At 42.5% G+C, this 26,186-nt stretch overlaps 1 protein-coding gene across 30 annotated transcripts in view; it reads right to left on the bottom strand.

Annotated features, from left to right (window-relative positions):
- LOC147451633 (lipid droplet phospholipase 1-like) overlaps window positions 1–26,186 on the bottom strand; it is a 237,913-nt gene that overhangs the window by 49,632 nt on the left and 162,095 nt on the right. The window contains exon 5 of one of the 30 annotated variants that reach the window (XM_086517539.1): window positions 13,215–13,438. The exons of the other annotated variants lie outside the window; for them this stretch is intronic. Coding sequence (XP_086373665.1) covers window positions 13,325–13,438 — 114 coding nt within the window. The 3' untranslated portion in view covers window positions 13,215–13,324. Of the gene's footprint in view, window positions 1–13,214; window positions 13,439–26,186 lie in introns of those variants that run through there. 30 annotated transcript variants of the gene reach the window in all.

The following is a 26,186-nucleotide window of genomic DNA, read 5'->3' as shown; positions in this document are numbered from 1 at the left end:
GTAAACCAGTATATATGAACACATGTCCTTGGTACGTACCAGTGGTATATAAGTGTCAACCAGTGCAAATGTTCTTACTGCTGATGTAAACCAGTCTTTTCATTTATAATCGGTATGTTATTTACCTAACCAGTACAAGTGAGCACTTAACCATGATCTATACCAGTGATAAATAAGTGTTAAAAAGAATGCACACATGCCCTTGGTACGTACCAGTGGTATATAAGTGTCAACCAGTTCAAATGTTCTTACTACTGATGTAAACCAGTTTTTTCATTTAAAACCGGTATGTTATTTACCTAACCAGTACATGTGAGCACTTACCCATGATGTGTACCAGTGAAAAATAAGGGTTAAAAAAATGAACACGTGTCCTTGGTACGTATCAGTGATATATAAGTGTCAACCAATTCAAATGTTCTGATTGCTGATGTAAACCAGTCTTTTCATTTAAAACCGGTATGTTATTTACCTAACCAATACATGTGAGCACTTAACCACGATGTATACCAATGAGAAATAAGTGTTAAAGAAAATGAACACATGTCATTGGTACGTACCAGTGGTATATAAGTGTCAACCAGTGCAAATGTTCTTACTGCTGATGTAACCCAGTCTTTTCATTTAAAACCGGTATGTTATTTACCTAACCAGTACATGTGAGCACTTACCCATGATGTGTACCAGTGAAAAATAAGGGTTAAAAAAATGAACACATGTCCTTGGTACATTCCAGTGGTATATAAGTGTCAACCATTGCAAATGTTCTTACTGCTGATATAAACCAGTCTTTTCATTTAAAACCGGTATGTTTTTTACCTAACCAGTACAAGTGAGCACTTAACCACGATGTATACCAGTGAGAAATTAGTGTTAAAAGAAACTAACACATGTCCTTGGTACATACCAATGGTATATAAGTGTCAACTTGTTCAAATATTCTTACTGCTGATGTAAACCAGTCTTTTCATTTAAAACCGCTATGTTATTTACTAACCAGTACATGTAAGCACTTAACCATGATGTATACCAGTGAGAAAAATGTGTTTAAAAAAATGAACACATGTCCTTGGTACGTACCAGTGGTATGTAAGTGTCATCCAATTCAAATGTTCTGACTGCTAATGTAAACCAGTCTTTTCATTTAAAACCGGTATGTTATTTACCTAACCAGTACATGTGAGGACTTAATCACGATGTATACCAGTGAGAAATAAGTGTACAAAAAAATTTACTGGATATGTAAACCAGTATTTTCCTTTCAAAGAGATATGTTTTTTACCTATCTGACATGACAAACAGTACATGTGAACACTTGACAAGTACATGTGAACACTTAACCACTATGTATACCAGTGAGAAATAGGTATTAAAATATTTTTACTGGTTATGTAAACCAGTTTTTTACCTAACCAGTTTATACATATCATACGCGTGTAAAAGTATGCGTCTGCAAACGTATGTTTCAACAAACATACGCGTATGATAAAAACTATGTTTCCATTTATATTCTCCTTCACATCCAATATTTATCTACTCTTAGTCTAGGACCAAATACAGATTCCCCTTATTTCCATTTATAACTTCCTTCATATCCGATTTCATATCTACTCTTATCAACCCATTTATAGAGAATATAGGTCATGAATGCAAATATTAGAAAAAAAAATGGATATAATGAAGCAAGTTATTACTTGAGATTGTTCAAGAAGATGCCCAGATGTTTGACATATGAATTTCTTACAATACGCTTTCTGCACACATCCTTCTTATTGGGTGAAACACGAGTGTTAGACATCCAAAAAGAGAAGATCAACTTTTTCTCATCAGGTGTTATGAAGCCACAATCCATGGGCTGTCGAGCACACAAAGAGATTGGCAAATTGCCATCACCTGCTGCCCTCAACCGATTCTTTGCAACTATGAAGTTCCTCTTGTGCAAATTTAGCAACTTAGATGCAATTGAAACATTCACTTTTGAGGTAGATGTACACTCAACATTCATAAGAATTGTGGTGATGAACCTTTTAAGAAAGAGCTCCTGTCAGCTCTTGGGTAATTTGATTGCATCTATTGTGTTGCGTATGGCTTCAACGAAGGTTGTTTGTGCCCTGGGCATTTCAAGGTTTCCAAGAGAAGGATGATTGACAAACTTGCAAAAAATATCTGAGCGTGATGCAACATCGAGGGCCTTTGTACGCCGATTGAAGAGCATAACAAGGTCATTGCAAAGTCTTTGACGCTTTGCATCATCAGCACCATTTTGATCATTATCTTCCTCACGTGCTACCTGCTCAAGCTTGTTCTTAGCACGCTGCTCCCTCTTTCTCCTAGCATGATATTCCTTGACCGCATCAACAACATACCTAGCACACAGTTCACAGTGAGGCTGAGAGCAGTCACATACAGTGTGAGATTCTTGCTCCATGCTAGAGAGGGAGAGATTGAGCAAGGTGATAGGCCTACAGAGAGCAAGAGCAGTATATGACAGCAATAGATGTGTGATAGGCCTACAAAGTAAAACAGCAATCTGTGCTCCTACACAGAGAGTTAGAGAGAGACAGGAAAACGAGAGAGCGGGAAGACAAAGAGCTGGCTGACGTGCATAGTTAAGAGCTACAGAGCCGTCTTCTATATTTAAAAAAGAGACGTGGAAATAGTAATGGTGTAAAGAGCTGGCTGACGTGCATAGTTAAGAGGTACAGAGCCGTCTTCTATATTTAACAAAAAGCTGTGGAAATTCTATATTTAATTAAAAATCTGTTCAAAAGAATATATCGAATTGAACTAATAGAGATGGTTTTATGTACCGGTTATAAAACCTTTGTCCGGGACAAGGTTTTTGGTCCACCTATTCATGCATCCACCCGATATGACTCATTTGAGTCCTTTTATGCATATGTACGGTTCAACCTAGATCAACAGTTATAGTGGGGCTAGCTAATGAGAAAATTCAACAAGTCAAGGATTTTATCCAAGACTATGTGGACATGCTAAAAATTACTCTTCAAAATGTTAACAAGCACAAGACCGATACAAGAAGTATGCTCATGAGAAATGTCATCAAATCACCTTAATGGAAGAAGAAGAGGTATTCTTATGTGTTCTAGAACATTCAAAATTTTTGAACACTACTCTTACACCTAAGTTATCTCCTAGATATTGTGCTCCAATCAAAATAATCAAGTGATTTGGCGATATGGCCTACAAACTTTCTTTACATGCACACTCTTGTGACCATCCAGTTTTTCATGTAATTCATTTACATAAATACTTATATAGGGACAAAAATGTAGTTGATCATCAAGTTCTGGTTGATTTTATTAAACCTCCAACCGACCCGTATTAAACCCAAGGAAATTCTAGACTATCATGATTTATGAACTCGTGATTATGTGCATTGCCAAGCTTTAGCTAAGCAAAAAGATCGACGTGAAGAAGGCATCGCTTGGAAAAACATTAGAGTTCTTAAGATTAAATACTCCACTTTTGTCTTTGGGATACGAGAACACTTATCTGTTACCATATACATGTGGTAGTGATGTGTGTGAACACACTAGGACCGCCGGGGCATTTTTTTCCTCTTTAGGAGGTTTTTTCCCCCGTGCATTGTATATATGCCCATCACTCTAGGGTTATCTATCTTTCCATTGCACATTAAGTAACACACTCTCTATTGTGTGCCTTGAGCTTCCTTCGTCTTCTCCAAGCTGTGTGCATTTCTCTGCAACCCTAATTCCAACAATTGGTATCAGAGCAGGTCACGTCCTCTCGGGATTAGTCGTCAGCTGCTCCAGCACACGCCAAAGCTCACTTTCTCCGATTTCAGTGAGCTTTGGCAAGCGTTTGTAGGTCGACAAATATTTTGGGTAAGCTCGTAGAGCGTGGTTTGCTCAAAATTTTGATTTGGGCTCATTTCGGCCTCCGTTTCTATTAGGTAAAGGCGGTGTGCCTCACTGTGCTTTACTCGTGTCCGCCGACCAGTGTCTGGCCCCCCACATTTATCTCCTTATTCTTTATACATACAAAGAATAAGGAGCTCTCACTCACATTCTCACATGGTGCTCACACTGTGAGATTTGGGAGCTTCACCCCACATACTGTGTCGTTCTCTCTCTCTCTCTCTCTCTCTCTCTCTCTCTCTCTCTCTCTCTCTCTCTCTCTCTCTCTCTCTCTCTCTCTCTCTCTCTCTCTGCGCACGCGCACCGCATCCGCGCACTCACAACTGGTATCAGAGCTGGTTTCATTCCCGAAATCGCTTCCGCGCACGCGCGCACTTTCAAGAGTGCAAACAGGGTTTCGACTTCGGCATCGGTAAATTCAGCTTTTCGAGAGCGTTTCCACTAGGCGTCCAAGTGTTTTACCCCCCTTTTGAAGCCATTCGAGCCATCAAAAACTTCATTTGAGCTACGGTTGAGGAGATGCATTTTTCAGCCCTCTTTTGGCAGTTATGCTGCGTTTTTGGGCCGAAACGGAGGTTTTTGGCATAGCTTTCACACCTGGACTCATATACATGTGATCCAGGAGTCTACCTTGGGGTTTTGGCACGCTCCAGACGCGCTCGTCATATCAGAATTTTAAAATTCTGAACGCTCAATTTTCTGCAGCAGTAATTGTTTATTGTGTGTCGAGGATTCCACACATGGTTTGCTCTCAAATGTGAGAGTGATATTTGCTGCAAGTTTTCTCACAGGTGGGAGGATACGATGTATGCCTTATGTGGTTTGATGATCAGTGAGACTAATGTGATTGCATTTTGAGCTTGACAATGTATGCCTCGAGTATGTTTTTTGGCAGTCACAGGTAGAGCAGATATTTGTGTACTAGATTTGCAGGTGTTTGCAATGATGTATGCAAAGTGTGGAGATTGGTGCATGCATTTGGAGTGTGTTTTGATGCGCTTTGGTTGCTCATGGTTTTAAGCGTGTAGTCAGTTTGGTTACTGGTTTTGTGGCCGTTTTACTGACAAAACTCTGGCGAAATTGTCCCAGGAGTTTTATGCGCATTGTTGGTGCGATCGAGGTTGCGATTGCTTGTAGCACTCAGGATTTGCGTGCAGTGTTTTTCCTTTTTGGTGGTGCATTGCGAGCATGTTTTGATCTGCTTTTTTGGTCTTGAGCTGTGTGTGCTCGGCCATTTGGAGCTTCCAGTTTTGACTCTCGGCTATAGGTTGAGTCTAGTACTCCCACAGGTGTTGCCAATTGCAGTTGAGGACATCTTCTGTAGTGTTTTGGCTTGCATACCGGTTTCGACACAGCAGGTGTCTTGAGATTTTGCTTTGTGCATGCTTTTGTGGGATAGTGGTTGGAGATTACTCGCCATAGTTTGTGATCGAGCTTGGCTCTCACATTGACAGGTTTTGTCAGTTTGAACACAGTTTGGTGTTCTTGTACCCACTCTTGTAGGAGTGAGGATTTGTGTATGCTATGGTTATCTGGCACATTGGTCATTCATTGACACATTTTGGTAGCAGTTTTTCACTCACATATGTATGTCATTTGTAGCGCCGTTGAGTGATACTCTGGCTAGAGCAGTTTGGCTCTATGTATGACTTTGTGAGGTGATTCCGGACGAGTACATTCCCGGATTGGCCATTTGGGCATTTGTTGTTGTCTCCATTGAGATTTACTGTTGAGTTTTTGCTCCAGTTACAGAGGAGACTCTGTCGAAATTTTGCCAGATATGTATGCCTATTGTAGAGGCTGGTGCGCTTGACCTCTTGGTCACCTTCTTTGCTTGAGACAGTGGTTTGCTCTCGGGTGGGAGAGTTTTGTTATCTCGAGCATTGTTTTCCATAGTGTTTGGCAGTTTGGATTGCGACGTGTATTCCGCATCCATCTCTTTTGCCCGCAGATTGTGGTTCTAGTGGGAGATCTTCTGCGTACTTTGTGCATCGAGCTATTCTGCACTTGCTTTTTTGGTTCCGTCTCAATTGTGTGGTTGCCGACAGTTTTTTGGATTGGTTTTACTGCTCTTTGGTTGTACAGGTCGCCATACATGGCAGTACGCACGTTAGAGTTTAAGCTCTTTGTTACGAGATTTGATGGGTCAAATTTCGCTTGGTGGAGCTCGCATATGCTTGATGCATTGACTTGTTTGGGCCAGGCATTGCCACTGCAGGGCAAGGATGCGAGGCCAGAGTCCATGTCTGACATTGCGTGGGAGGACTTGGATGCACGAGCGCGGTCGACGATTATGTTGAGCCTAGTAGAGTCAGTCTATTGCATAGTTATGCATGCACGTACAACTAGAGATTTATGGCAGTTGTTGTGTCAGAGATATGGCACCTCACAGTCTAGAGATGCGCCTAGAGTGAGATGCAGGTCTCAGAGACGGAGACTGCACACTTGTTGGCATTGTGGACACACATGACACATTCGGAGGTGTTGTTTTCACAGGATGCGATAGCGCAAACGTCAGTACAGGTTGGATGCTTCAGCTTTGACTACATCGGAGGCAGATGTTGTGTATGAGGCTACACACAACGGTGAGGTCATTCTTGCTTCCATGTTTACTCCTGAGGTTCTCATGTCATGCGATGACACATTACCTTCGCAGTGGATGCTAGATACTGATGCTTCATTTCACGTCTCGCCCAAACGTGAGTACTTTTGCTCGTATGCTAGCGGTTTGCTTGGACATGTGCGCTTGACTGATGGTTCAGTCCATGACATTGTTGGTGCAAGAGATGTTTGGATGTCATTGGCAAGTGGAGCAATGCTAGTGCTGAGGCATGTTCGCCATGTGCCGAGTTTGACTCGGAGTTTGGTCTTCGTGAGTCAGTTGAGAGACAGTGGGTGCCATGTTGTGCTAGATGAGCACGGTTTTAGTTTGCATCGTGGACAGCTTGTTTTAGCTAAAGGTGCTAGTGTTGATAGCACATATCCGATGCATGTTAGTCACGTGAGAGATGGCACTATCTTTGTGACATTGTTGCAGCCATGTAGACAGCAGAGACGGGTTTCCTTTGCTAGTGGGTTGCATGCTGCCTTGCCTTTGTGTTAGCAGAGCAGTGAGACAGTTGTGTGTGTGCCTACTGAGGTTAGGCAATTAGAGTAGGCAGGCTCTTGTGAGACACAGCAGGTTGTGCATTTGTCTTGTGGTGACGTTCACGCAGACAGTGGTATCTCTGGGGATGCACACCTTGGTCAGTCATCCGTTGAGATGACATCGGTTGAGCCAGAGACCGATGCATTGTTTTATGATGCATATGATACGTTTGAGGGCGACAATTTCCTTCAGACAGCTGTGTGTGATTGCAGTGGTGCTAATTTTTCGGTTTTGCAATCATTCTCAGCAGATATACCTTTGCCAGAGGATGCTGACATGCTGATGCATAGTCAGGTGGTTCCTGATGAGGATGCATGTGGCACTGAGGTTGCTAACAGGGATAGGTTTCCACACATAGTGCATGTTTCGTCGGCTTTCGGGTCTCTCATGTTTGACCTTTTGGTTTCGAGACCTGATCTTGCTTATGCGGTTGGTGCATTTGCAGTGGGAGTTGTCAGTCGTGCGATGACTAACACTGGCATTGTGCATTGTGGAGCCATGCAGGTCGTCACTCGATACCTGCATCACGAGTGTCATCGTAGCTCTAGACGTAGTGGTATGCATGTTGCATCTACACTAGAGCGGTTACAGAGTGAGCCAGCTGGGCATAGGTTGAGAGTCGTCTTCTCTCACCTCTTGTATATACTAGTTGTAGGCTAGTCTTCTCGCCAGTTATCGGCACATAGCCTTTAGTGGGAGAATGTTAGGTAAAGGTGGTGTGCTTCATTGTGCTTTACCCGTGTATGCCGACCAGTGTCCGGCCACCCACATTTATCTCCTTATTCTTTATACATACAAAGAATAAGGAGCTCTCACTCACATTCTCACATGGTGCTCACACTGTGAGATTTGGGGGCTCCACCCCACATACTGTGTCGTGCTCTCTCTCTCTCTCCCTCTCTCCCCTTCCCACTCTCTGTGCACACGCACCGCATCTGCACACTCACAGTTTCCACTACAGGCAGTACTGCACAGGCTATTTTGTCATTTTGTGCAAAATTTCTGTCAGTACTGTTTTCTGCATAACAAGTGCCTTATAGTCTTCTACGGTTTGTGCTATATAGCACAGGTTGTTCCCACTCCGTTTCTCCTATTTTCGGGGAGTTTTCACATTAGGTGCAGCATTTACCATGACTGACAACAACAACCTGCTGAGGACAGGTTGGATGGGGACAACTACCCTACGTGGGCTTATATGATGCAACATGTTCTTGTGTCAAAGGGTGTCTGGAACATTGTGCAGGGCATTGATGTACGTCCCGGTTTTGAGGATGTAGGCGATGTTGAGGATGTTGCAGGTCTTGTTGCAAGGATTGCAACTGTTAGAGTTGTTTTGCCTACGGCAGAACAAGCTCGTTGGGATGTTAAGGATGTGTAGGCTCATGCATTGATTGCGTTGTCTGTGAAGCGCACCATTGTTCCTCACATCTGTTCAACAAAATATGCAAAACAGGCTTGGGATATTCTAGGTCTTTATGCAAGCTGCAATGAGGCTAAAATTGCTTTGCTGCGTAAAGAGCTGGAGTCAAAGATTATGCATGAGGAAGATGATATGTACACTTTCCTTGCTAGTGTCAAGGATATCAATGAGAAACTTATTTCTGCAGGTGAAGTTATTTCAGACAGTTCCCTTGTGCAGTCTGTTCTTGATGCCTTACCAGATTCTTACCAGACTTTTGCTAGTACTTGGAGACTTATGACCCAAGGAAATCCAGAAGTTGTCAAGTTTGATGCATTATGCACATTGCTGTTGCAAGAGTCACTTTCCAGAAAAAACAAGACTAGACAGCGTGCAGTTGAATAGGCTTTTATTACTTCTCAAAGAAAGGGTGGTAACAGCAATGCAGCCACTTCTTATGGTTCTACTGCAAGTGGAAAAAATTATGTTCCTAATGCTTCTGCTGGCATCAATTCGTCTGGAAATTCTGGTGATAAGGGCAAAAATAGACGCATTGCCATTATTGTAAAGCCAATGATCACTTGATCAAGTCGTGTCCTAAGTTGAAGGCCAAAGAGGCTAAGAAGAAAGAGGGTGGTTCCACTGCAAATGCTGGTTCCACTACAAATGCATCCATTGTTGAGTCTTCTGTGAAAGGAGAATGTGTTGCTGATATTGATGCAGAATCGGCTTTTAGCACAGAGTGCACTTAAAATCTTGTTGTCCATGATGCATGCTTGTCAGTTGCTGCAGATTCACATGTGTGGTATTTCGACAGTGGTGCTACAAAGCACATTACCTCACATCGTGAATTGTTTACCTCTCTCGAGTTTGTCCCTCAAGGGAATTCAGTCACTTGTGCCAACAACGCCTCTTTTCCAGTTCAGGGAGTTGGAAAGATTGTGCTCATTGCTGCTAATGGCAATTCCTTCACACTTGTTGATGCACTTTATGTACCTGGGATCAAGAAGAATCTCTTGTCTGTATCCGCACTTGCTAGACTTGGACTTGTAGTCAAATTTGTGGATGACAGATGTACAATTCATGATCTCAGTTTTGGTGATGAAATTGTTGCATCTAGGCTTTTGTGCTGTGGGCTGTAGAAGCTCACTTTGTATGACAAGTGTGGACAAAATTTTGCAAATGATGTTGCACATTCAAGGGCTATTTCAGATGCAAAACTTTAGCATGCACGTTTTGGTCATCTGAATTTTGCCAGTTTGCTGCGTTTGCAGAAATCTGATATGGTTGCTTCTTTGCCGCCTCTTGAAGCACCTGTCAAACATTTTTGTGAAGGCTGTATTTTGGGTAAGATGCAGCGTTCTAAATTTCCAAAGGATGGTTCAGTTCGGGCCACATGCAGGTTGCAGCTTGTGCATAGTGATGTTTGTGGGCCCATGCAAACTCCGTCCTTGGGCAATTACCTGTACTTCGTGACTTTCATTGATGATTACTCTAGGCATGCATGGGTATTTCCGCTTAAAGCGAAGTCCGAAGTTTTTATGTGCTTCAAACAATTTCTAGCTCGAAATGTCTCAAAATGTACTATGGGCACCCTCCGTTCCGATCGAGGGGGGGAGTATATGTCTCATGAATTTAATGCATTTCTGGCTAGTTGTGGGATAAAACACCAATTTACAGTGCCTTATACACCTCAGCAAAATGGTGTTGCTGAGAGGAAAAACAGGTCATTGATGGAAATGGCACGATGCATGGACAAAATTCAAGCTTTGCCGCATTCTTTTTGGCTTGAGGCCATCATGTGTGCCACTTATGTACTTAACATGTGTCCTACGAAAGCTTTGCAGTATATTACTCCATATGAAGCATGGCATGATAGAAAACCATCTATTGAGCACATGCGTGTTTTTGGCTGTTTGGCATATGCTTTGGTGCCATAAGTGCAGCGCAGAAAATTGGATGATAAGGCTATCAAATGTATTTTTGTTGGTTATAATGCTGAAAGAAAAGGTTACAGGTTGTATCATCCGCAAACAAAAGGTATTCTGGTTTCTCGGGATGTAGTGTTTGTGGAAGATTCTGTTCAGCCCTTCCTGTCATGTACTAGAGACATTAATGTAAGCTCACATGACATTTATGACACTTTGTTGTTGCCTCTTTTCAGTGGTGGAAATACGAATGTAAGTTCCAATGAGGCAAATGTACAACCTATGGGGGTTTCTGAAAATGTTTTAGATCAGCCTATTACTGATGCAGATGTACATGATGTACTAGGGCTGAAAATGAGCAGGCTAGAGGTATGCCAAAATAGCTAGTGCACACTTTGCGTGACAGTAAATTGGATGCACCTTTGTCCAGTCGTACTCGTTCAGGCTCTCGCCATGCATCTTATGCATCAGATTGTTATGCTTTGGCTGTGTCTAGTTTACATGATGTTGAGGAGCCTCTGTCTTTTGATGAAGCACAGAATTCAAAAAATTGGATGGCTGCCATGCAATCAGAATATGATGCACTTATAGAAAATGACACATGGACTTTATGTGATTTGCCTCCTGGCAAAAAGGCCATTGGTACGAAGTGGGTTTACAAGTTGAAACGCAAGCCGGATGGTGAGATCGATCGCCATAAGGCTCGACTTGTTGCAAAGGGTTATGCAAAGCAAAAAGGCATAGATTATGAAGAGACTTTTGCTCCCACTTGTCGTATGACTACTGTGCGTTTTCTATGTGCATTGGCAGCTCATTTTGGTTGGGATGTACATCAATCAGACATTGTTACTGCTTTCTTGAATGGTGACATATTTGAGGAAGTTTATGTAACATAGCCTCGCGGTTTTGTCACAAAATGACAAGAGGAAAAAGTGTGCAGATGTAAGAAGGCTTTGTATGGGTTGAAGCAATCTCCTCGTGCTTGGTATGAGAAAGCTAACACTCATTTGGTTAAACGAGGCTTTCGTAACAGTCCAACAGAAAGCACATTGTATGTAAAGCGTGAGGATGATGTATTTCTCATTGTGGTTCTTTATGTCGATGATTTGCTGATCACTGGACCAAATGAGAGACATATTGCTGAATTTAAGGCTGATTTGAATGCTACTTTCAAGATGAAAGATTTGGGATTGTTGCATCATTACTTGGGTATACAGTTTAAGCAGTGTGATGGTGGTATTGCCTTGTGTCAGAAAAGTTACATAGAGACATTGCTATGTAAGTTTGGACTTGAGGATTGCAAACCTATTGCCACTCCCATGGAAACAGGTTTGAAGTTGAGTCTACATGACGCTGGCGATCTTGATGATGTCACTCTTTACCAAACTGCTGTTGGCTGCCTCATTTATGTATGCAACATGAGGCTAGATATCCAGTTTGCAGTCTCACAGGTCAGCAGATTTATGCATAGCCCAGGGTCTAAGCATTGGCAGACTGTCAAGAGGATTTTCCACTACCTTAGTGGCACTTTATATCTTGGATTGTTTTATCCCAAGGGGGGATCATTGCCGCCAGACTTACATGCTTTTTCGGACTCAGATTGGGCTGGTTGTTTTGACACGCGAATGTCCACAAGTGGTTTTTGTTTCATGCTTGGCAGTTCATGTATATCATGGTTGAGCAAGAAGCAACCTACTGTGGCCACTTCGAGTTGTGAGGCTGAGTACAGGGCAGTCTTCACAGCTACGGTTGAGTGTGTATGGCTCAGACGCCTTATCGCTGATTTGGGTGTTGGACAGGACACTGCCAACACTATCTACACTGACAGTCAGAGCGCATTGGCAGTTGCGAGGAACCCAGTTTTTCATGCTCACACAAAGCACATTGAGGTGCATTACCACTATGTCAGGGAGAGGTTCTCAGCAGGAGAGATAAACTTGGCTGATGTGCCAACACAGGACAACCTTGCAGATCCTTTCACAAAGGCATTGTCTCGTGAGAAGCTTGAAGCTTTCCGCAAATCTTTGGGCTTACTCCCCTTTGTAGATAATCCTGTCCTTAGGGCATGTCACTTCCATTTACTCATGTGCCATCTCTCTTTCACCGCATCACTTTAGGGGGGATTTGTTACCATATACATGTGGTAGTGATGTGTGTGAACACACTAGGACCGCCGGGGCATTTTTTCCCTCTTTAGGAGGTTTTTTCCCCTATGCACTGTATATACGCCCATCACTCTAGGGCTATCTATCTTTCCATTGCACACTAAGTAACACACTCTCTGTTGTGTGCCTTGAGCTTCCTTCGTCTTCTCCAAGTTGTGTGTGTTTCTCTGCAACCCTAATTCCAACATTATCCAAGGGGGCAGTATTGTGAGGCATATAGTCAAGGAAGGCCTACTAGGGAACCATCACATGAGATGTCTATAAGTATAGGCATGAAGGCTAGATGGATCATAGGATTCCTTGGCCCAAGGTCTCTCATCTGACCTAAGAGAATTTAATCATAAGGTAACTAATCATTGAATTGAATCCTTGCTATATATATCGTCAAAATAATGTGGGGAAAAGCTTGAACTTTCTATCTACATAAGCTAAACCAAGTGTAGAACAAGCATGTAGATGGGTGTATTATGGATGCATGCACTAGTGAATGAGGGATACAATCCCTTGTCTTTTAAAACAAGTTTCACTTAAATAAATCACTCTCCACATTGTTACTATCCCTCCCTAATTTTCCCCTTTTTGACCACTTGAAAGTGGTATGTGAAGCATGAATTTCCTTACACTTATAGTTGTGTATGTTGGAGGATGTGTTCCTAAGTATATAGACACATAACCTTGCAGTAGAGTCATATCCTTATGCCTTTTCATATTTGTCCAATTGTATACCAACCTTGTTGCAACTACATAAAAGTGGTTTCTAATAATTCTAGTATTACACCCTTTTACCTTTTTTGTGTATTGAGAGATGGCCTCACCAAGAAGGAGAATGTGAAGCTCCAACAAACCCTCAACTTCAAACTCTCTGAGTGAGTGAATTTATTGATGCCCATCTTCATCTGTAGGTAATCGTTACATACACGCCTATGTTGGTAACTCAAAGTGCAAGCTTTTGTATTGTTCATACATAAATTGACCTTAGTATAAGAGCCCTAGGAAGTACAAAAAAATGACCACAAAAGATGAATCATCACGAGAGACAAGCATGTTCTTTCTAAATCAAGCTAAAAGAGATATTTGGAAAAAGAATTCTTTGGTCAAAGGCAAACCTGTTTGATCACTATTGAAAGGTTTCCATTGAAAAGAAAGTTATTGATAGGGCATCTTCTTGCCATATGGAACTCATGGTTAGTGAGGAAACAAGCTACAATTAGAGAATTTTCTTAACTTGTGGTGAGCCAGTAGCCCTAGTGGTTATCAAAATATAAATATCTTTCTAGCTTTGTGGTTATCAAATAAGAGATCCGTTTGAAAGGCTCTGTTGGTTAGACAGGGAAAGTCCATGGGTAGCGATAAATTCATAATAATGGATATTTCATTTTAATGAAATACATGATTGTCTTGATTGAACCTTGTTTAAGAAACGACTATTCGGGTGGTAATTGAGGATTCATATGTAAATAAAACCAAATCCAAAACTAATAAAGGAACTTTTATTGTATATGTGAAACCGTGGTAGTAATTAGAAAACAAGAGGAATAGGTGAGTGCGATGTGGAAAGTGGGAGACTAATATTCAATTATAACTATCTTTATGGATGGGTTGACCCAATTAATTGAGTACTTTTCAGAAGACTACCTATTAGATAAGGAAAATTCTCTTATACCATATCTAGCAATATATCGATAGTGAGTGTGCCTCTTGAACATCGAGGAAAAGGCATCATCCATAGATGCTAATTATTTTGAGACTTTAGTTTAGTTGTAATAGGATTTATCTCCCATCATAATCTTTGGGTTATTGACCTCATTTATGGTATAAGACCCTTACATCCACGAACTGTGTTTTAGTGAGATAGGATTTTTACATAATATAATTGTTGAGTATCATGTGTGTCCTATCTTAGCTGCTCATTTCTCCTATGCGTGACATCATAATTGAATTTTGAGAAGTTCTATGCATTGCCAAGTGAAGACTCTACTTATTGATGTAAGTATCTTGTGCTATTTCTTAATTTGGTCACGACTCTCTACATATTGTCTTTAGTCATATCTTTGCGATTTAGGACTTTGATTAAAAAATCATCAATTGCTATAGATAGAGCTCATCGTTTCAAATTTGTATGATTCTCCAGATGTTGATTTTAATTTGCTAAAATTAGTGGTAATATTTAGTATTGTTTTTGCAACCGACCCTTGTTTGCTGGATTTTGAGACCATAGGTTTGGCTTGAGTAGGCTTATCTACCATCATAGATAGTTTGGTCACAAGGAGTTGATCATTTGAGAGTGAATTTTTGATTGTAGTGACCATGATACTATTTTTTAAGAGTTTGACAAGCTCTTGTTGCCTTTATGCCCTAGTTGAGTGGTTGACTACACTCCTCATATTGATTACATTTCTCATATTGACATTGATGTATGAGGTTCTCACTATTTCTACGGTAAGATAAGAGTGAAGCTAGGAAATGTCATAATAATCAATATCTAATTCTCCTAAATGATTTTCTCATGTTAAACTGATCATTTAATACGGGGAAGTACCAGGGGAGAAAAAGCTAGAATATTGGTTAAGCTAGCAGACTGGCCACAGTAGGGATCCAAAGGAGGGAAAATAGGGATCCAAAAGGGGGGGGGGTCCATCTGCAAAAGAGAAATGTGCAACAATGGGCTTAAAAGACCCTAATGTTCAGCCCATTAAGACTTCCAAAATGCTAAGGTTACAAAATTCAAAGGTTGTATCCAAAGGTCAAAAGCCTAGGGAATTTGGATGCTTTGTGTGTGTCCCAAAAGTATTTCTCAAGCCCTACAAAGGAGAGGGCGAGCCCAAGAAGTACGGGATGATAGAGAAACTCACACAAACACACACACACACACACACACACACACACACACACACACACACACACACACACACACACACACAAGCTTCCTTTGTACACAAGGGGAAAGAGGGACACATGTCAGATCTCTTTCCTTACCTACGATGGCCCCTTTGGTGCTACAGACAAAGTCTTGGCCTTTATGCACCAACAGTTTGATGCGGCCTTGGAGATGAGGGCTTCACAGAGTCCTCTTAGATACACCATGTAGCTATGATCTTTCAAAAGTCCGCCAGAAAATGGTGGCCTAGACTACAGGCCAACGGTGAAGCTCCACGAACATGGAAAGCTTTAAGAGCTTCCATTATGAAGCAGTTTTTTGCCACCGATGCCAAAGACAAAGTATTCACCGAATGGCAAAGCTTGAAGCTCTCTCCCTATGAATCCATTCACAAATATGTAGACAAGTTTTGGGACTTAAAACTCAAAGCCACTGTCTTCAAAAAGTTGGATTTTGGAGAGCAAAAGCAACAATTTTGTGCGGGCTTAACTGAAGAAATGGCGGAGTATGTCAGCTCCCAAAGGCTACGCACCATATTGGCGGTTATACACCATACTATGGTGGCTTCTCAAATCAATTTCCAAATGAGGGCTAAAAGAAATTCTAAGCCCATGGAAAACAAGGGTTCCAATGAGCCTAAGGGGAAGGACAATGCCCAAAAGTCTCCTAAGGACAACTCCAACAAAGCTAAAGAGAAGGGAGTTTACAAAGACAAAAATAAACTCTCTCCTGAAGGGCTTGAGTGTTATCGCAAGGATAACCGCTATTTCAAGTGCGGCGAGCAAGGGCATGCGTACCACGCTTGTCCCCAAAAGAACACCCGCCATGAGCCTCATAGAGCTACTTGGTCAAAATCCAAGAGGAGGAAACTCACCACAAAGAATCTCCTCTATGCCATGCTTGGGGAAAGGTAAGAGAACATGATGCTTTTATTCTCTTTGACCCTGGTTCTACTCACAATTTCATATCCACAGAGTTGGCCACCAAGCTAGGCATACAAGCTTATGAGATGGGAGATGTCCTATCCGTAAACGGTGCTTTTAAGGGGCAAGAAGCTTCAGTCACTCCCTTAATCAGGAAATTGAGGCTCCATGTCCAAAGCTATGTGGACAAAGAGGACTTCTTTATCTCTCCTCCCAAGCATGAGGATGTAATCCTAGGGGTACCATGGTTTGATCACATGGCTACCAATGTTAAATTCCTTGAAAGGAGAATCTCCTTTAAGTTCAGGGAAAAAGATATGTACATAGATGCTAAGGAAATGGGTAACACCATACCCATTTTACACACACAATCTTTCAACAAGTCAATAAAGAGCTCTATTTTCGTGTACATGATTTTTGTTAAAAGACTCTCAAAATGAACCTAATGTTTTAGCAAAAGAAAATATACACAATCAAAAGGAATTAGAGTTATCCAATTTTCTCAAGGGGTTTCAAGATGTCTTTATTTTTTACGACATCCCTTGTGAGCTACCTCCTAAACGAGGCAATGATGACCATGCAATTGAACTTCTTCTAGGAAGTTCACCGCCTAAAAAACCTCCTTATAGAGTTTCTCAAGCTCAACAAGAAGAGATTATGCGGCAAGTGCACGAGTTAGTTGAGAAGGGCATGGTTAGGCCTAGCTCATAGGCCTAGCTCATCTCCATTTTGCTCACCTGTGCTATTAGTGAAAAAGAAAGACGGCACATATCGTCGCGACTATAGAGCACTAAATAGGATCACTATCAAGAATAGGTTTCCCGTTCCATGGGTATAAGACCTATTTGATAAGCTACAAGGGTCCACCTACTTCAGTAGGATTGACCTAAAAAGTGGCTATCATCAAATAAGGATAGTTGATCAAGACATTGTGAAGACCACATTTCACACTACGTTTGGTCTTTACGAATACATTGTCATGCCTTTTGGCTTAAACAATGCACCAGCCACATTCAACCGCTTGATGAAGAAGCTATTCAGGCCTCACCGAACCTTTACCGGAGTGTTCTTTGATGATACCATCATCTACTCTAATTCATTAGATGAACACAAGCAACACCTCCAGGTAACATTTCGAGTTCTAAGAGAGAATAAACTTTATGTTAATCGAAAGAAAAGTGAACTTTTCTTACAAGAGATTCAATATTTAGGTCACATTATCTCTCAAGATGGCATCCAAATGGATCCATCAAAATTAGAGTTAATAAAAGGATGGCCTAAACCAAGGAATCTTCATGAACTAAGAAGCTTTATAGGTATGTGTGCATACTATAGACGCTTCATAGAAAAGTTCTCACACTACAAGAGGTGCTTAATAGTAGCGACGTTAATAGTAATAGCGATGCTCAAAATGAAACAGAGGACATCTGTTTAAACGGAGAGCTCTATATAGATATAGGAAGTAAAGATGAGCTATGCGAGGATGAGAGAGAGATCTCTTAAAGCCATAAATATTGTATTCAAACAATTTTGCTATGTTTTCTAAATTCAGAGTTATGCACTTGCCTCTTCCATCACTCAAGTTGAATAGAAGAAGAATACTTTCTGTTGCTGCTAGCCTTTGAACATTCCAAAGCTACAAGCACATTCAAGTTCTTGTATGATTCTCCGTTTTGAAAAATTTTGCTCCGTTTTGTAAACACTCTGGCTCTCTAAGTATTTGCGTCATTGCGTCATTGCATCATTGTATTTATATGCATCATTGCGTCATTGTATTTAATGGTCTTTGCGTCCACTCCAGGTACGTATGCTCTAGGTATGTTCTCATAAGCAGAGACGACGACACCTCCTCCTCTCTCTCTCTCTCTCTCTCTATCTACTTGTCCATGTTTTCTACTCCATTCATTCAATATTAAATTTAAATGTTCGGGTGTTTAATGCAGGTATGGATGATGAGGAGTTTCTTTCTTCTTTGTCACCCCAGCAGAGACAGTGGTATGTGGAGCGTCATCGCTCTGGTGCACCATCGCGCGTTCCTACTCCATCCGCATCTCCCTCTGTTTCGGAGTTCTCAGCGTACTCCAAAGCTTCGGTGTTGAGGAGACGATCTTCACACTCGTCTAGGCACCGACGCTCCAGTGGTGGCGGTGGTGGTTGTTGTGGGGGTGGCGCCACCGATGCTTCTACACCGCCTCATGTTCGACGAGGCTCTTTACCCTCCCCTTCTTTGCCCATCCCGACACCAGCCATGGCATCGCCATCGACACCAGGTTTTGCGCGGCTGACTGCCGTTCCCCGTAGCTACACACCACTAGCTACTCCTCCATGAGTCACTCCAGTGGACACTCCTCGCTTCGGGGCTCAGACTCTAGTGGAGACACCTGGCGTCCGTACCCCCATTGACACGCCTCTAGAGACCCCTGCTGAGACACCCAGGTTCACGCGCTCTCTGGTGTTTAGACACTACATACTAAACACCTGGAGTGAAGTACCGAATGAATTAAAAGACAGAGTCATCAGCATGCTTCATGACGAGTTTCCTCTTGCAACACGGGATGATCGCTTCAATGAAGATGTGATGAAGGTTCGAATGCGCGAATACTGCAAGCATAAGCGTTCTGAAGTGCAAAAAGAAATCAAGCATGGGTGGAGCAGACAAGATTGGCTGGCCAAAGAAGATTGGAAGCATGCAAAGAAAGAAGCGTGCAAGAATCCCAACAAGTGGAAGCAGCCAGAGCGCGAGTAGAGGCAAGGAGCTCGCACCACTTGGGGAGCGACGGGTGGGAGGCTGATTTTGTAAGTGTTTTCGCATCTATGTTTGATAGTTTAGGGTTTATGGGATTTTAAATTCTAACATAATGGATTCTTTGTATGTTTTGACAGTGGTCGTTTACAGGACGTGAACCCACACCGTACAAGCGTGAGTACGTAGGCAGGAAGGGCTTAAATGCCCTTATAGACATCCCGAGTTCTCGCGGCGGCGGCATGGTTAGTATTAGGGTTTATTCTTTTTTTTTAATTATATTGTTTTATAAACGTCGCTATATGTTTATACTTACAAAAAGCTATCTTATTGTTTTTTTTTGCAGAATCCGACAGATACGCCGCTTCGACGTGATGAGACGTCTGATTAGACGACGTCAGTTTAGCCATATCTAGATAGCATTAGTTTCTTTTTGTCATAGATTTTGTATCATGAGACGACTTTTATACGTCTTTTTGAAAAAAATGTATATTTTTTAAATAATGACAATGGTTTGTAACTATTACATTTGCAATGATTAACAATCAAGTGATTTTGCCTATGTGTACAATTGTCATTGATTTACTTTCATCAATTCACGCTTGTCATCTTTGTATCTTTATTTTGCAAACAATATGTACTATGGATGATGGAGTTAATGATTATATTGTCTTGTGGGTGACTATTTTGGGTCTATATTTATCTTTGCACTTTTTTTCAAAGGTATTTAGACAAATGAAACATTCAATATGGTTGAGTGGTGGCATGGCATGGATGCCCTGCCACCAAAATTTTTTCATCTCGGGCGTCGCTATGAGCGTCGCTATATTAGACTCTGCAACGTTGCTATAGGCATCGCTATATAGCGACGCTTATAACGACTAACATAGCGATGCTTATAGCGACGTCCTCGTATCGACACTCATAGCGACGCCGGGGGTTATAAAAACCCAATGTATTTCTGTCGCTAGAAGCGTCACAAGAGCACACAACCTCTTGTAGTGTCACTAATAGCAGGAACATTACATGACCTAACAAAGAAAAACGTTAGGTATACATGGTCTACCAAGGAGAACAATGCTTTCAAAAAGCTTATCTCTCAACCTGTGCTTACACTACCGGATCTCTCAAAGCCATTTGAGGTCCAATGTGATGCTTGTGGTGATTGCCTTGGAGCTGTTTTGCTCCAAGAAGAGCACACCATAGGCTATGAAAGTCGAAGGCTCGACCCTGTTGAGCAAGCTCTAGGCATATATGAAAAGGAACTCCTCACAGTTCTACATGCCTTAGACTCATGGAAGCACTATTTATTGGGGACTCCTTTCATTCTGCGAATGGAACACCAAAGTCTTAAGTACTTCATGACGCAGACCAAGCTCTCTGACAAACAAATGAGGTGGGCAAACTTTCTTTCACAATTTCATTTTCATATTGCTCACATTGCTGGCAAGCATAATCAAGTAGCTGATGCACTCTCAAGACGGCCGAGAGTGAATGCGGTTTCCATAGCAACTCACAATGATATATCTTCTATGATACATGAGTATGCTATTGATCCCAATTTTAGAGATGTCATTTCATCCCTTTTGAAGGGGATCGGGGAGCACCACAGACGGAGAGTGAGAGAGAGAAGGAGACACACACACGATGTGGGTGGGGAGACTGTGAAGTGGCAGCTCCCCTTATACATTATACTCACTATAAGTATAGGGTAACAGTGGGCGGGCGCCCATGACCTGGGCAACCGATCAAGGCACATAGGCCTTAACCCTAACAACCTCCCACTTAAAGGCCAATGTGCCTTTAAGCAAGATCTGCTAGTGTATAACTAATAGAAGGTGTGAGATTCTCTCAACCTATGCCCACTGACTCTCAATAAGCTAGTGCATCCGGCTCTACTAATAGACAAACATCCTGCTGTGGAAGCCACACAGAGCTAGCTCCAAGCTCTGCAAAGAGTCTACAAGAGCTCATGTACTCCTGCAAGTATCGGTCCAATACTTGCAAACCTCCCTTATGCTCTATGCCGAGATCAGCCATCGAACAACTAATCAACCCTGCTGCAAATGCTCCCACTGCAGCTGCTATGTCGGGCCTCGAGATCAGCATCTCGTACATGAGGACACCGAATGTTGATGCAACCCTGACAACCTCTGCCACCTCCAACTCAGAACTCAACTCATGGAAATCATGTCCCCTATCAAGAGACCATGGCACTCTGACTCCGAGCTGTGGAGTGACTCCTGGTACCCACCGCATATCACATGTGTACCAAGAGTATCCATCTATCCTGAATCTGCATCAAGCTCTGGCATAAGCATATCAAGAAATGACTCCACAATAGCCGACATCTCAGCATCCATGTGAGTCATCTCTGTCATCACCTCTGATGACTCATCCTGTTGTGACTCACTAGAGTTGTCCCGCTCTACCTGTGCATCCGTAGACGCAACCTGCACAACAAGGTCACTGCTTTGCACTCCATGCAAAGCATCCTGCAATCCACAAGCAAAAGAGACTCGCCTGCTCTCTCGCTGTCTACTTGGCTGCATGATCACAGAGACAACACCGTCTCTCGCGTGATCCACATGCAATGGGTAACCTAGACCACTCCTCGCACCTTTCACAATCACTAGCGAACCCAAATGCATCACAAAATCTCGCTCTCGAAGATAAATCTGACATCCACAATCTCTAAGCTGACCAATCGAGATCAAACTCACTATCAAATTTGGTACATAGCGCACATGTCATAACAAGTAAGATGCATCACTCAATAATGACAGTCTCACATCTCCTGCACCTGCTATCGCATGCAACGATCCATCGGTCAAACATACACTGCCAAGCATCCCGCTAGAATAGCTACAAAACCATTCACGATGCGACGTGACATGAAACATAGCATCTGCGTCTAGCAACCACTGCGAAGGGAGTGCACTATCCACATGTATAGCTTCTTGTGCATAGCTCGAGGTAAAAGTGACATCCCCGTCACTAGTATACTCCGACACTACATCTTCCTCAACTGTCAAAGCAAGTGAGTCCATGGCATCACTACATACATCTCTGAGATTGCCATGTCTCCTACCATGTCTCATACGACAAAAACAGCACCGTCTAATGTGTCCAGAATGACCACAATACCAACATGTCACCTCTCGGCATACTCGTGAATGTACATGTCTCACACGAGTCCTTGATGACTCAGATCTATCATACATATCACGTAATCTGCACCAAAGTGCTCTCAAAGTAGTCTCATACATAACAAGAGCATATATAGATTCCGCAAGGTGCAAAGAGAGCGTAGATAGTGCCATCTCCTCTAGCTCCTGCCATTGATCGTCAGACATGTTTGAAGGTCTACCTACATCACCACTCAATGGTCGATGCAACCCTCACTGTGTCAGTGCATCAAGCATACAATTTCTCTATGCCGCAAAGTCTGACCCATCAAACACGTGCATCTGTGAGAGGTCACAATCTGATCGATCACCTGTCTCTGCCATGAGCACAAGTAGCAAGCTAGATAGCAAAACCACCTCACCAACAACTGGAAACTGTCTACAAATATGGCTACAAGCACAATGTAAAACCTGTGAGACACACTCCAAAATAGAGCTCCCGCAATGTCAATACAAGCCTCGCCTGCTCTAGTATCACACTGCAATCTGTGAGTTAATCACCAAGCCCACAATGTGCGGTATCGATGTATACACACGCACAAATTTCCCACCTGCAGAGAACACCGCACGCAAATGCTGAGTGAAACCCGCAATCTCTACCTAGATCGCATAAATGATGCGCATAAAACTCTTCGAAAAATTTTGCCATAGTTTCAACGGAAAATGGCTATAAACCCAAATAACCATAAAGTGAACACCAAGTTCACAACAAGAGCTACCAAATGCGTATCATCCACACTCACTGCATGCTCAAATCTCCACAAAACTGGGTCAAGTAAGCTCTCATGTAAATCACCTCATATGACCATACATGTCACATACATGTGCCTCAGTCTTGAGCTCACAAAATCTACTCATAGAAGAATGCAAAAACTTGTAAGAGAATCCAGCCAGGATCCTGGCAATCGAAGAAACCTATCCAAGAGAGAAAAAACATGCTCAAACAAGCAGAAAGCTCCCACATACAGCGTACATGAAGCAACCTATTGTCTCGGATCTCTGAGATGTTAGGAAATAAGACGTAGCTAAATAGACAATTGAGTAGATTACTTAATGGAGAGAGACAAATTTATATACATGAGATTATAGAGTAGAGAGAGAGAGAGAGTACACACGATATACGTGGTTCACCCAATGTGGGCTACGTCCACGGGAAAGCAGCCACTCAATGGCTTTAATACTTCAAAACAAGAAGTAGTTTACAAAGGGATTATACCCTTAATGGAGCTCCCGCCTTGCTTCACTCTCACCACCTCACACTCACCTTGTTGCATCAACTTTACACTATGAAATGTGTGTAGAAATAGCCTCCTTTTATAGGCCAAAAGGGCTGCCCTCTCTTATGAGAGGCAGCCATGTGTAGCCGCCCTTGTGTGAATAAGTCCAAATCGGACCCTCCAATCCGCCCATGTGTGGCCGCCCTTGTGTAGACAAATCCGCTTTTGAATTCGGCCACCGGCCACTGACCATTGACTTCTTCCGACCACCGGCCACCGACCATTGACTACCGGCCAACTGATCGCTTTCCGGCCGCCGTCCGGCCATAATATTCCGGCAAAAAGGAATATTCTGGCGAAGCAAAAAAAAAATGTCTCGGGGGCCCTAAAGTTGCCCTTGATTCTTGGCCCTGAAAATTTTGGTTTCCGGTGAGTGATTTTCCTTCACGCACGATGGCTTCTCCTCATAATGGGGGCCTTACAAATGTGCGCTTTTACCACAGAAAATTACAAGGGGTAAATCAGGCTCCATACTTATCACGAGAGATCTCTACCTGCAGCAAGAGTACCCGTTTCCTGTGCGAGTAGCATCCACCGATGCATAACCCATGGCTCACATAGCCTCAAATGCATCAGCCTAGAGAGAATCCGTCTATCTCTCTCTAGCTCTCTCGAATCCAATCTGTGAATCTCTTACTTGTGAGAAAACACAAGTCAAAACTCAAATCAAGTTGCCTAGCAACCGCACAACGCCGCAATGATCACAGAGACTGCAAAGGCCACAAGGCTCACTCCCGGAGCGTAGCTTCTCATGCATCAACACTTGCTCGTAGCTACACCTGTGCTAAAACGCAACCATATATGCTCTTCTCTGCAACCATAACCTGCATCCGAAATGCCAAAGTGAGAGAAACTCTCAACCATTACCACCTGTCAGCAAGCCATTGTAAAAAATCCCAATTTGTAAATTTCCTCTCTCTAGGTGATGGTCACAAAGGCCCACCTAGAGATTCTCATTTTAATAACCCCCCAAAACAAAGCAAGGGTCAACCACACCGGGCCCACCGCTTGCTTTGTCTCCGTGATTAGCTTACTCTAATCCAATCAAGATTACCATAATCCAAGCAGCCAACACCTTTAAATTGGCACTGAGAGGTCACTATCGGGGGGGGGGGGGGGGGGGGCAGTTTATGAGAGGTCGGCACTTGGTAGAGTGTAGTGGGAAGAGTTGACACTATTGGCATCATGGGGAGGGGGCTTGTGTGTTGGTTTGCCTTGGGAATTGCACCATGCGAAGGGAGCCACGTCCACCTCTCGACTCCAATGGTCGATGCACAAAGGTATACACGCTCTTGGTAGCAAGCTTCACAATCATTTTGAGTCGTCTTAGAAAACGCACCAAGTAGTTTTCACCGTCCTCTCTCCCTACCTCTCTATCACCACGGTGTGCCGCCTCGCTGGAAGGAAGGTCATTGTAAATACTGCATAAATACTTCACCCTCACACCCCCGAGGGTTTTCATCATTTTTCAATCTGTGTGTGTGTGTGTGTGTAAGTTTGCGTCGTTCACATCATCATGGGTTGCGTCCTAGCCGCTCAAAGCTAGGTGGTGCCCCCTGTTCTCTTTACCATGACAGGCTCAAGGCGTGCCATTCAGCCCCCGACGTTTTAGAGGTCGTCGGGGTTCGGGGTTCGCTTTGCTCCCGTCAGTACAAACAGAGACCAGCCGAGAAATATTGACTCCAATAAGTTAAAACCAAATCTTGGGATCCAATTGAGATAAAAAACACACTCAAGCAAAGTAGCTTGAATGAAAATACCTAAACTTAGCCCATCTCACTAGAATTTGATATTTTTTCACTTTTACTCATCCAAATCATAAAAGGTTTTGGGAATAGGCTCCAAATAGCATAGTCTAGAAACTTGCCAAGTTTTATATCCAAAAGAGATCGAACGTGGATCACAATCCATGTCCCCCATCTGAGAAATTGGGAAGAGAACTAAACAATCTATAGCAGAGATCTGTAGAAAGATACTTCCCAAAATAAAATTGCAAAAAGAATCCCAAAATTAGACCAAAGGGGCCAAAAATAGTTTGTAGTGAAAAACCACAAAGTCGGACCTAGGATTTGAATTTCAACTAACCTAAACCAGTCCAGATCACATAAAAAGTATACATCGGCAAGCTTTGGACAAAGTTTCATCTTATTTCTACATTGAGGTATGTGGATCACAATCTACATTCCCATGTCATATATTGAAACCAAAGTGATACCACAAATAGATAAAATCATCAAGAGTACATAGGCCTTTTCAAAATTGAATTTGGACATCATTAGAGGATTTTAACCGATTAGAAACCCTATCCTAAAAGACCAAGTGAGCAATATTTCTATTCAAGAGAGTGAATCACTGGCCATTAGCTCCCTTACAACCAATCATTGAGGAAATTTTGTCTGATACATCCTCAAAGAGATCTTACACCTACATGGTTGAGGGATTCAACAAGGTGATCTTTAAGGAGGGGCTAAACATGGAAGCAAGACCATACCAGCAAGCACCCAAAATAAAATTGATGCACTTGAAGTATCAATTCAAAAACAATCAAAGTGCAAAGATCTACAAAGATGGTATGGATTGTTACTACGTGAGATTAGAGGAAAGGCCTAGTGAGTTCAAAGACCTAGTGAATGTG

The sequence above is a fragment of the Adiantum capillus-veneris genome, chromosome 8, assembly GCF_014529385.1.
Source record: "Adiantum capillus-veneris isolate H3 chromosome 8, ASM1452938v2, whole genome shotgun sequence".
Lineage (NCBI taxonomy): Eukaryota > Viridiplantae > Streptophyta > Polypodiopsida > Polypodiales > Pteridaceae > Adiantum > Adiantum capillus-veneris.
Note: the sequence above shows the minus strand (reverse complement) of the source record. Positions and strands in the feature narration are given on the sequence as shown.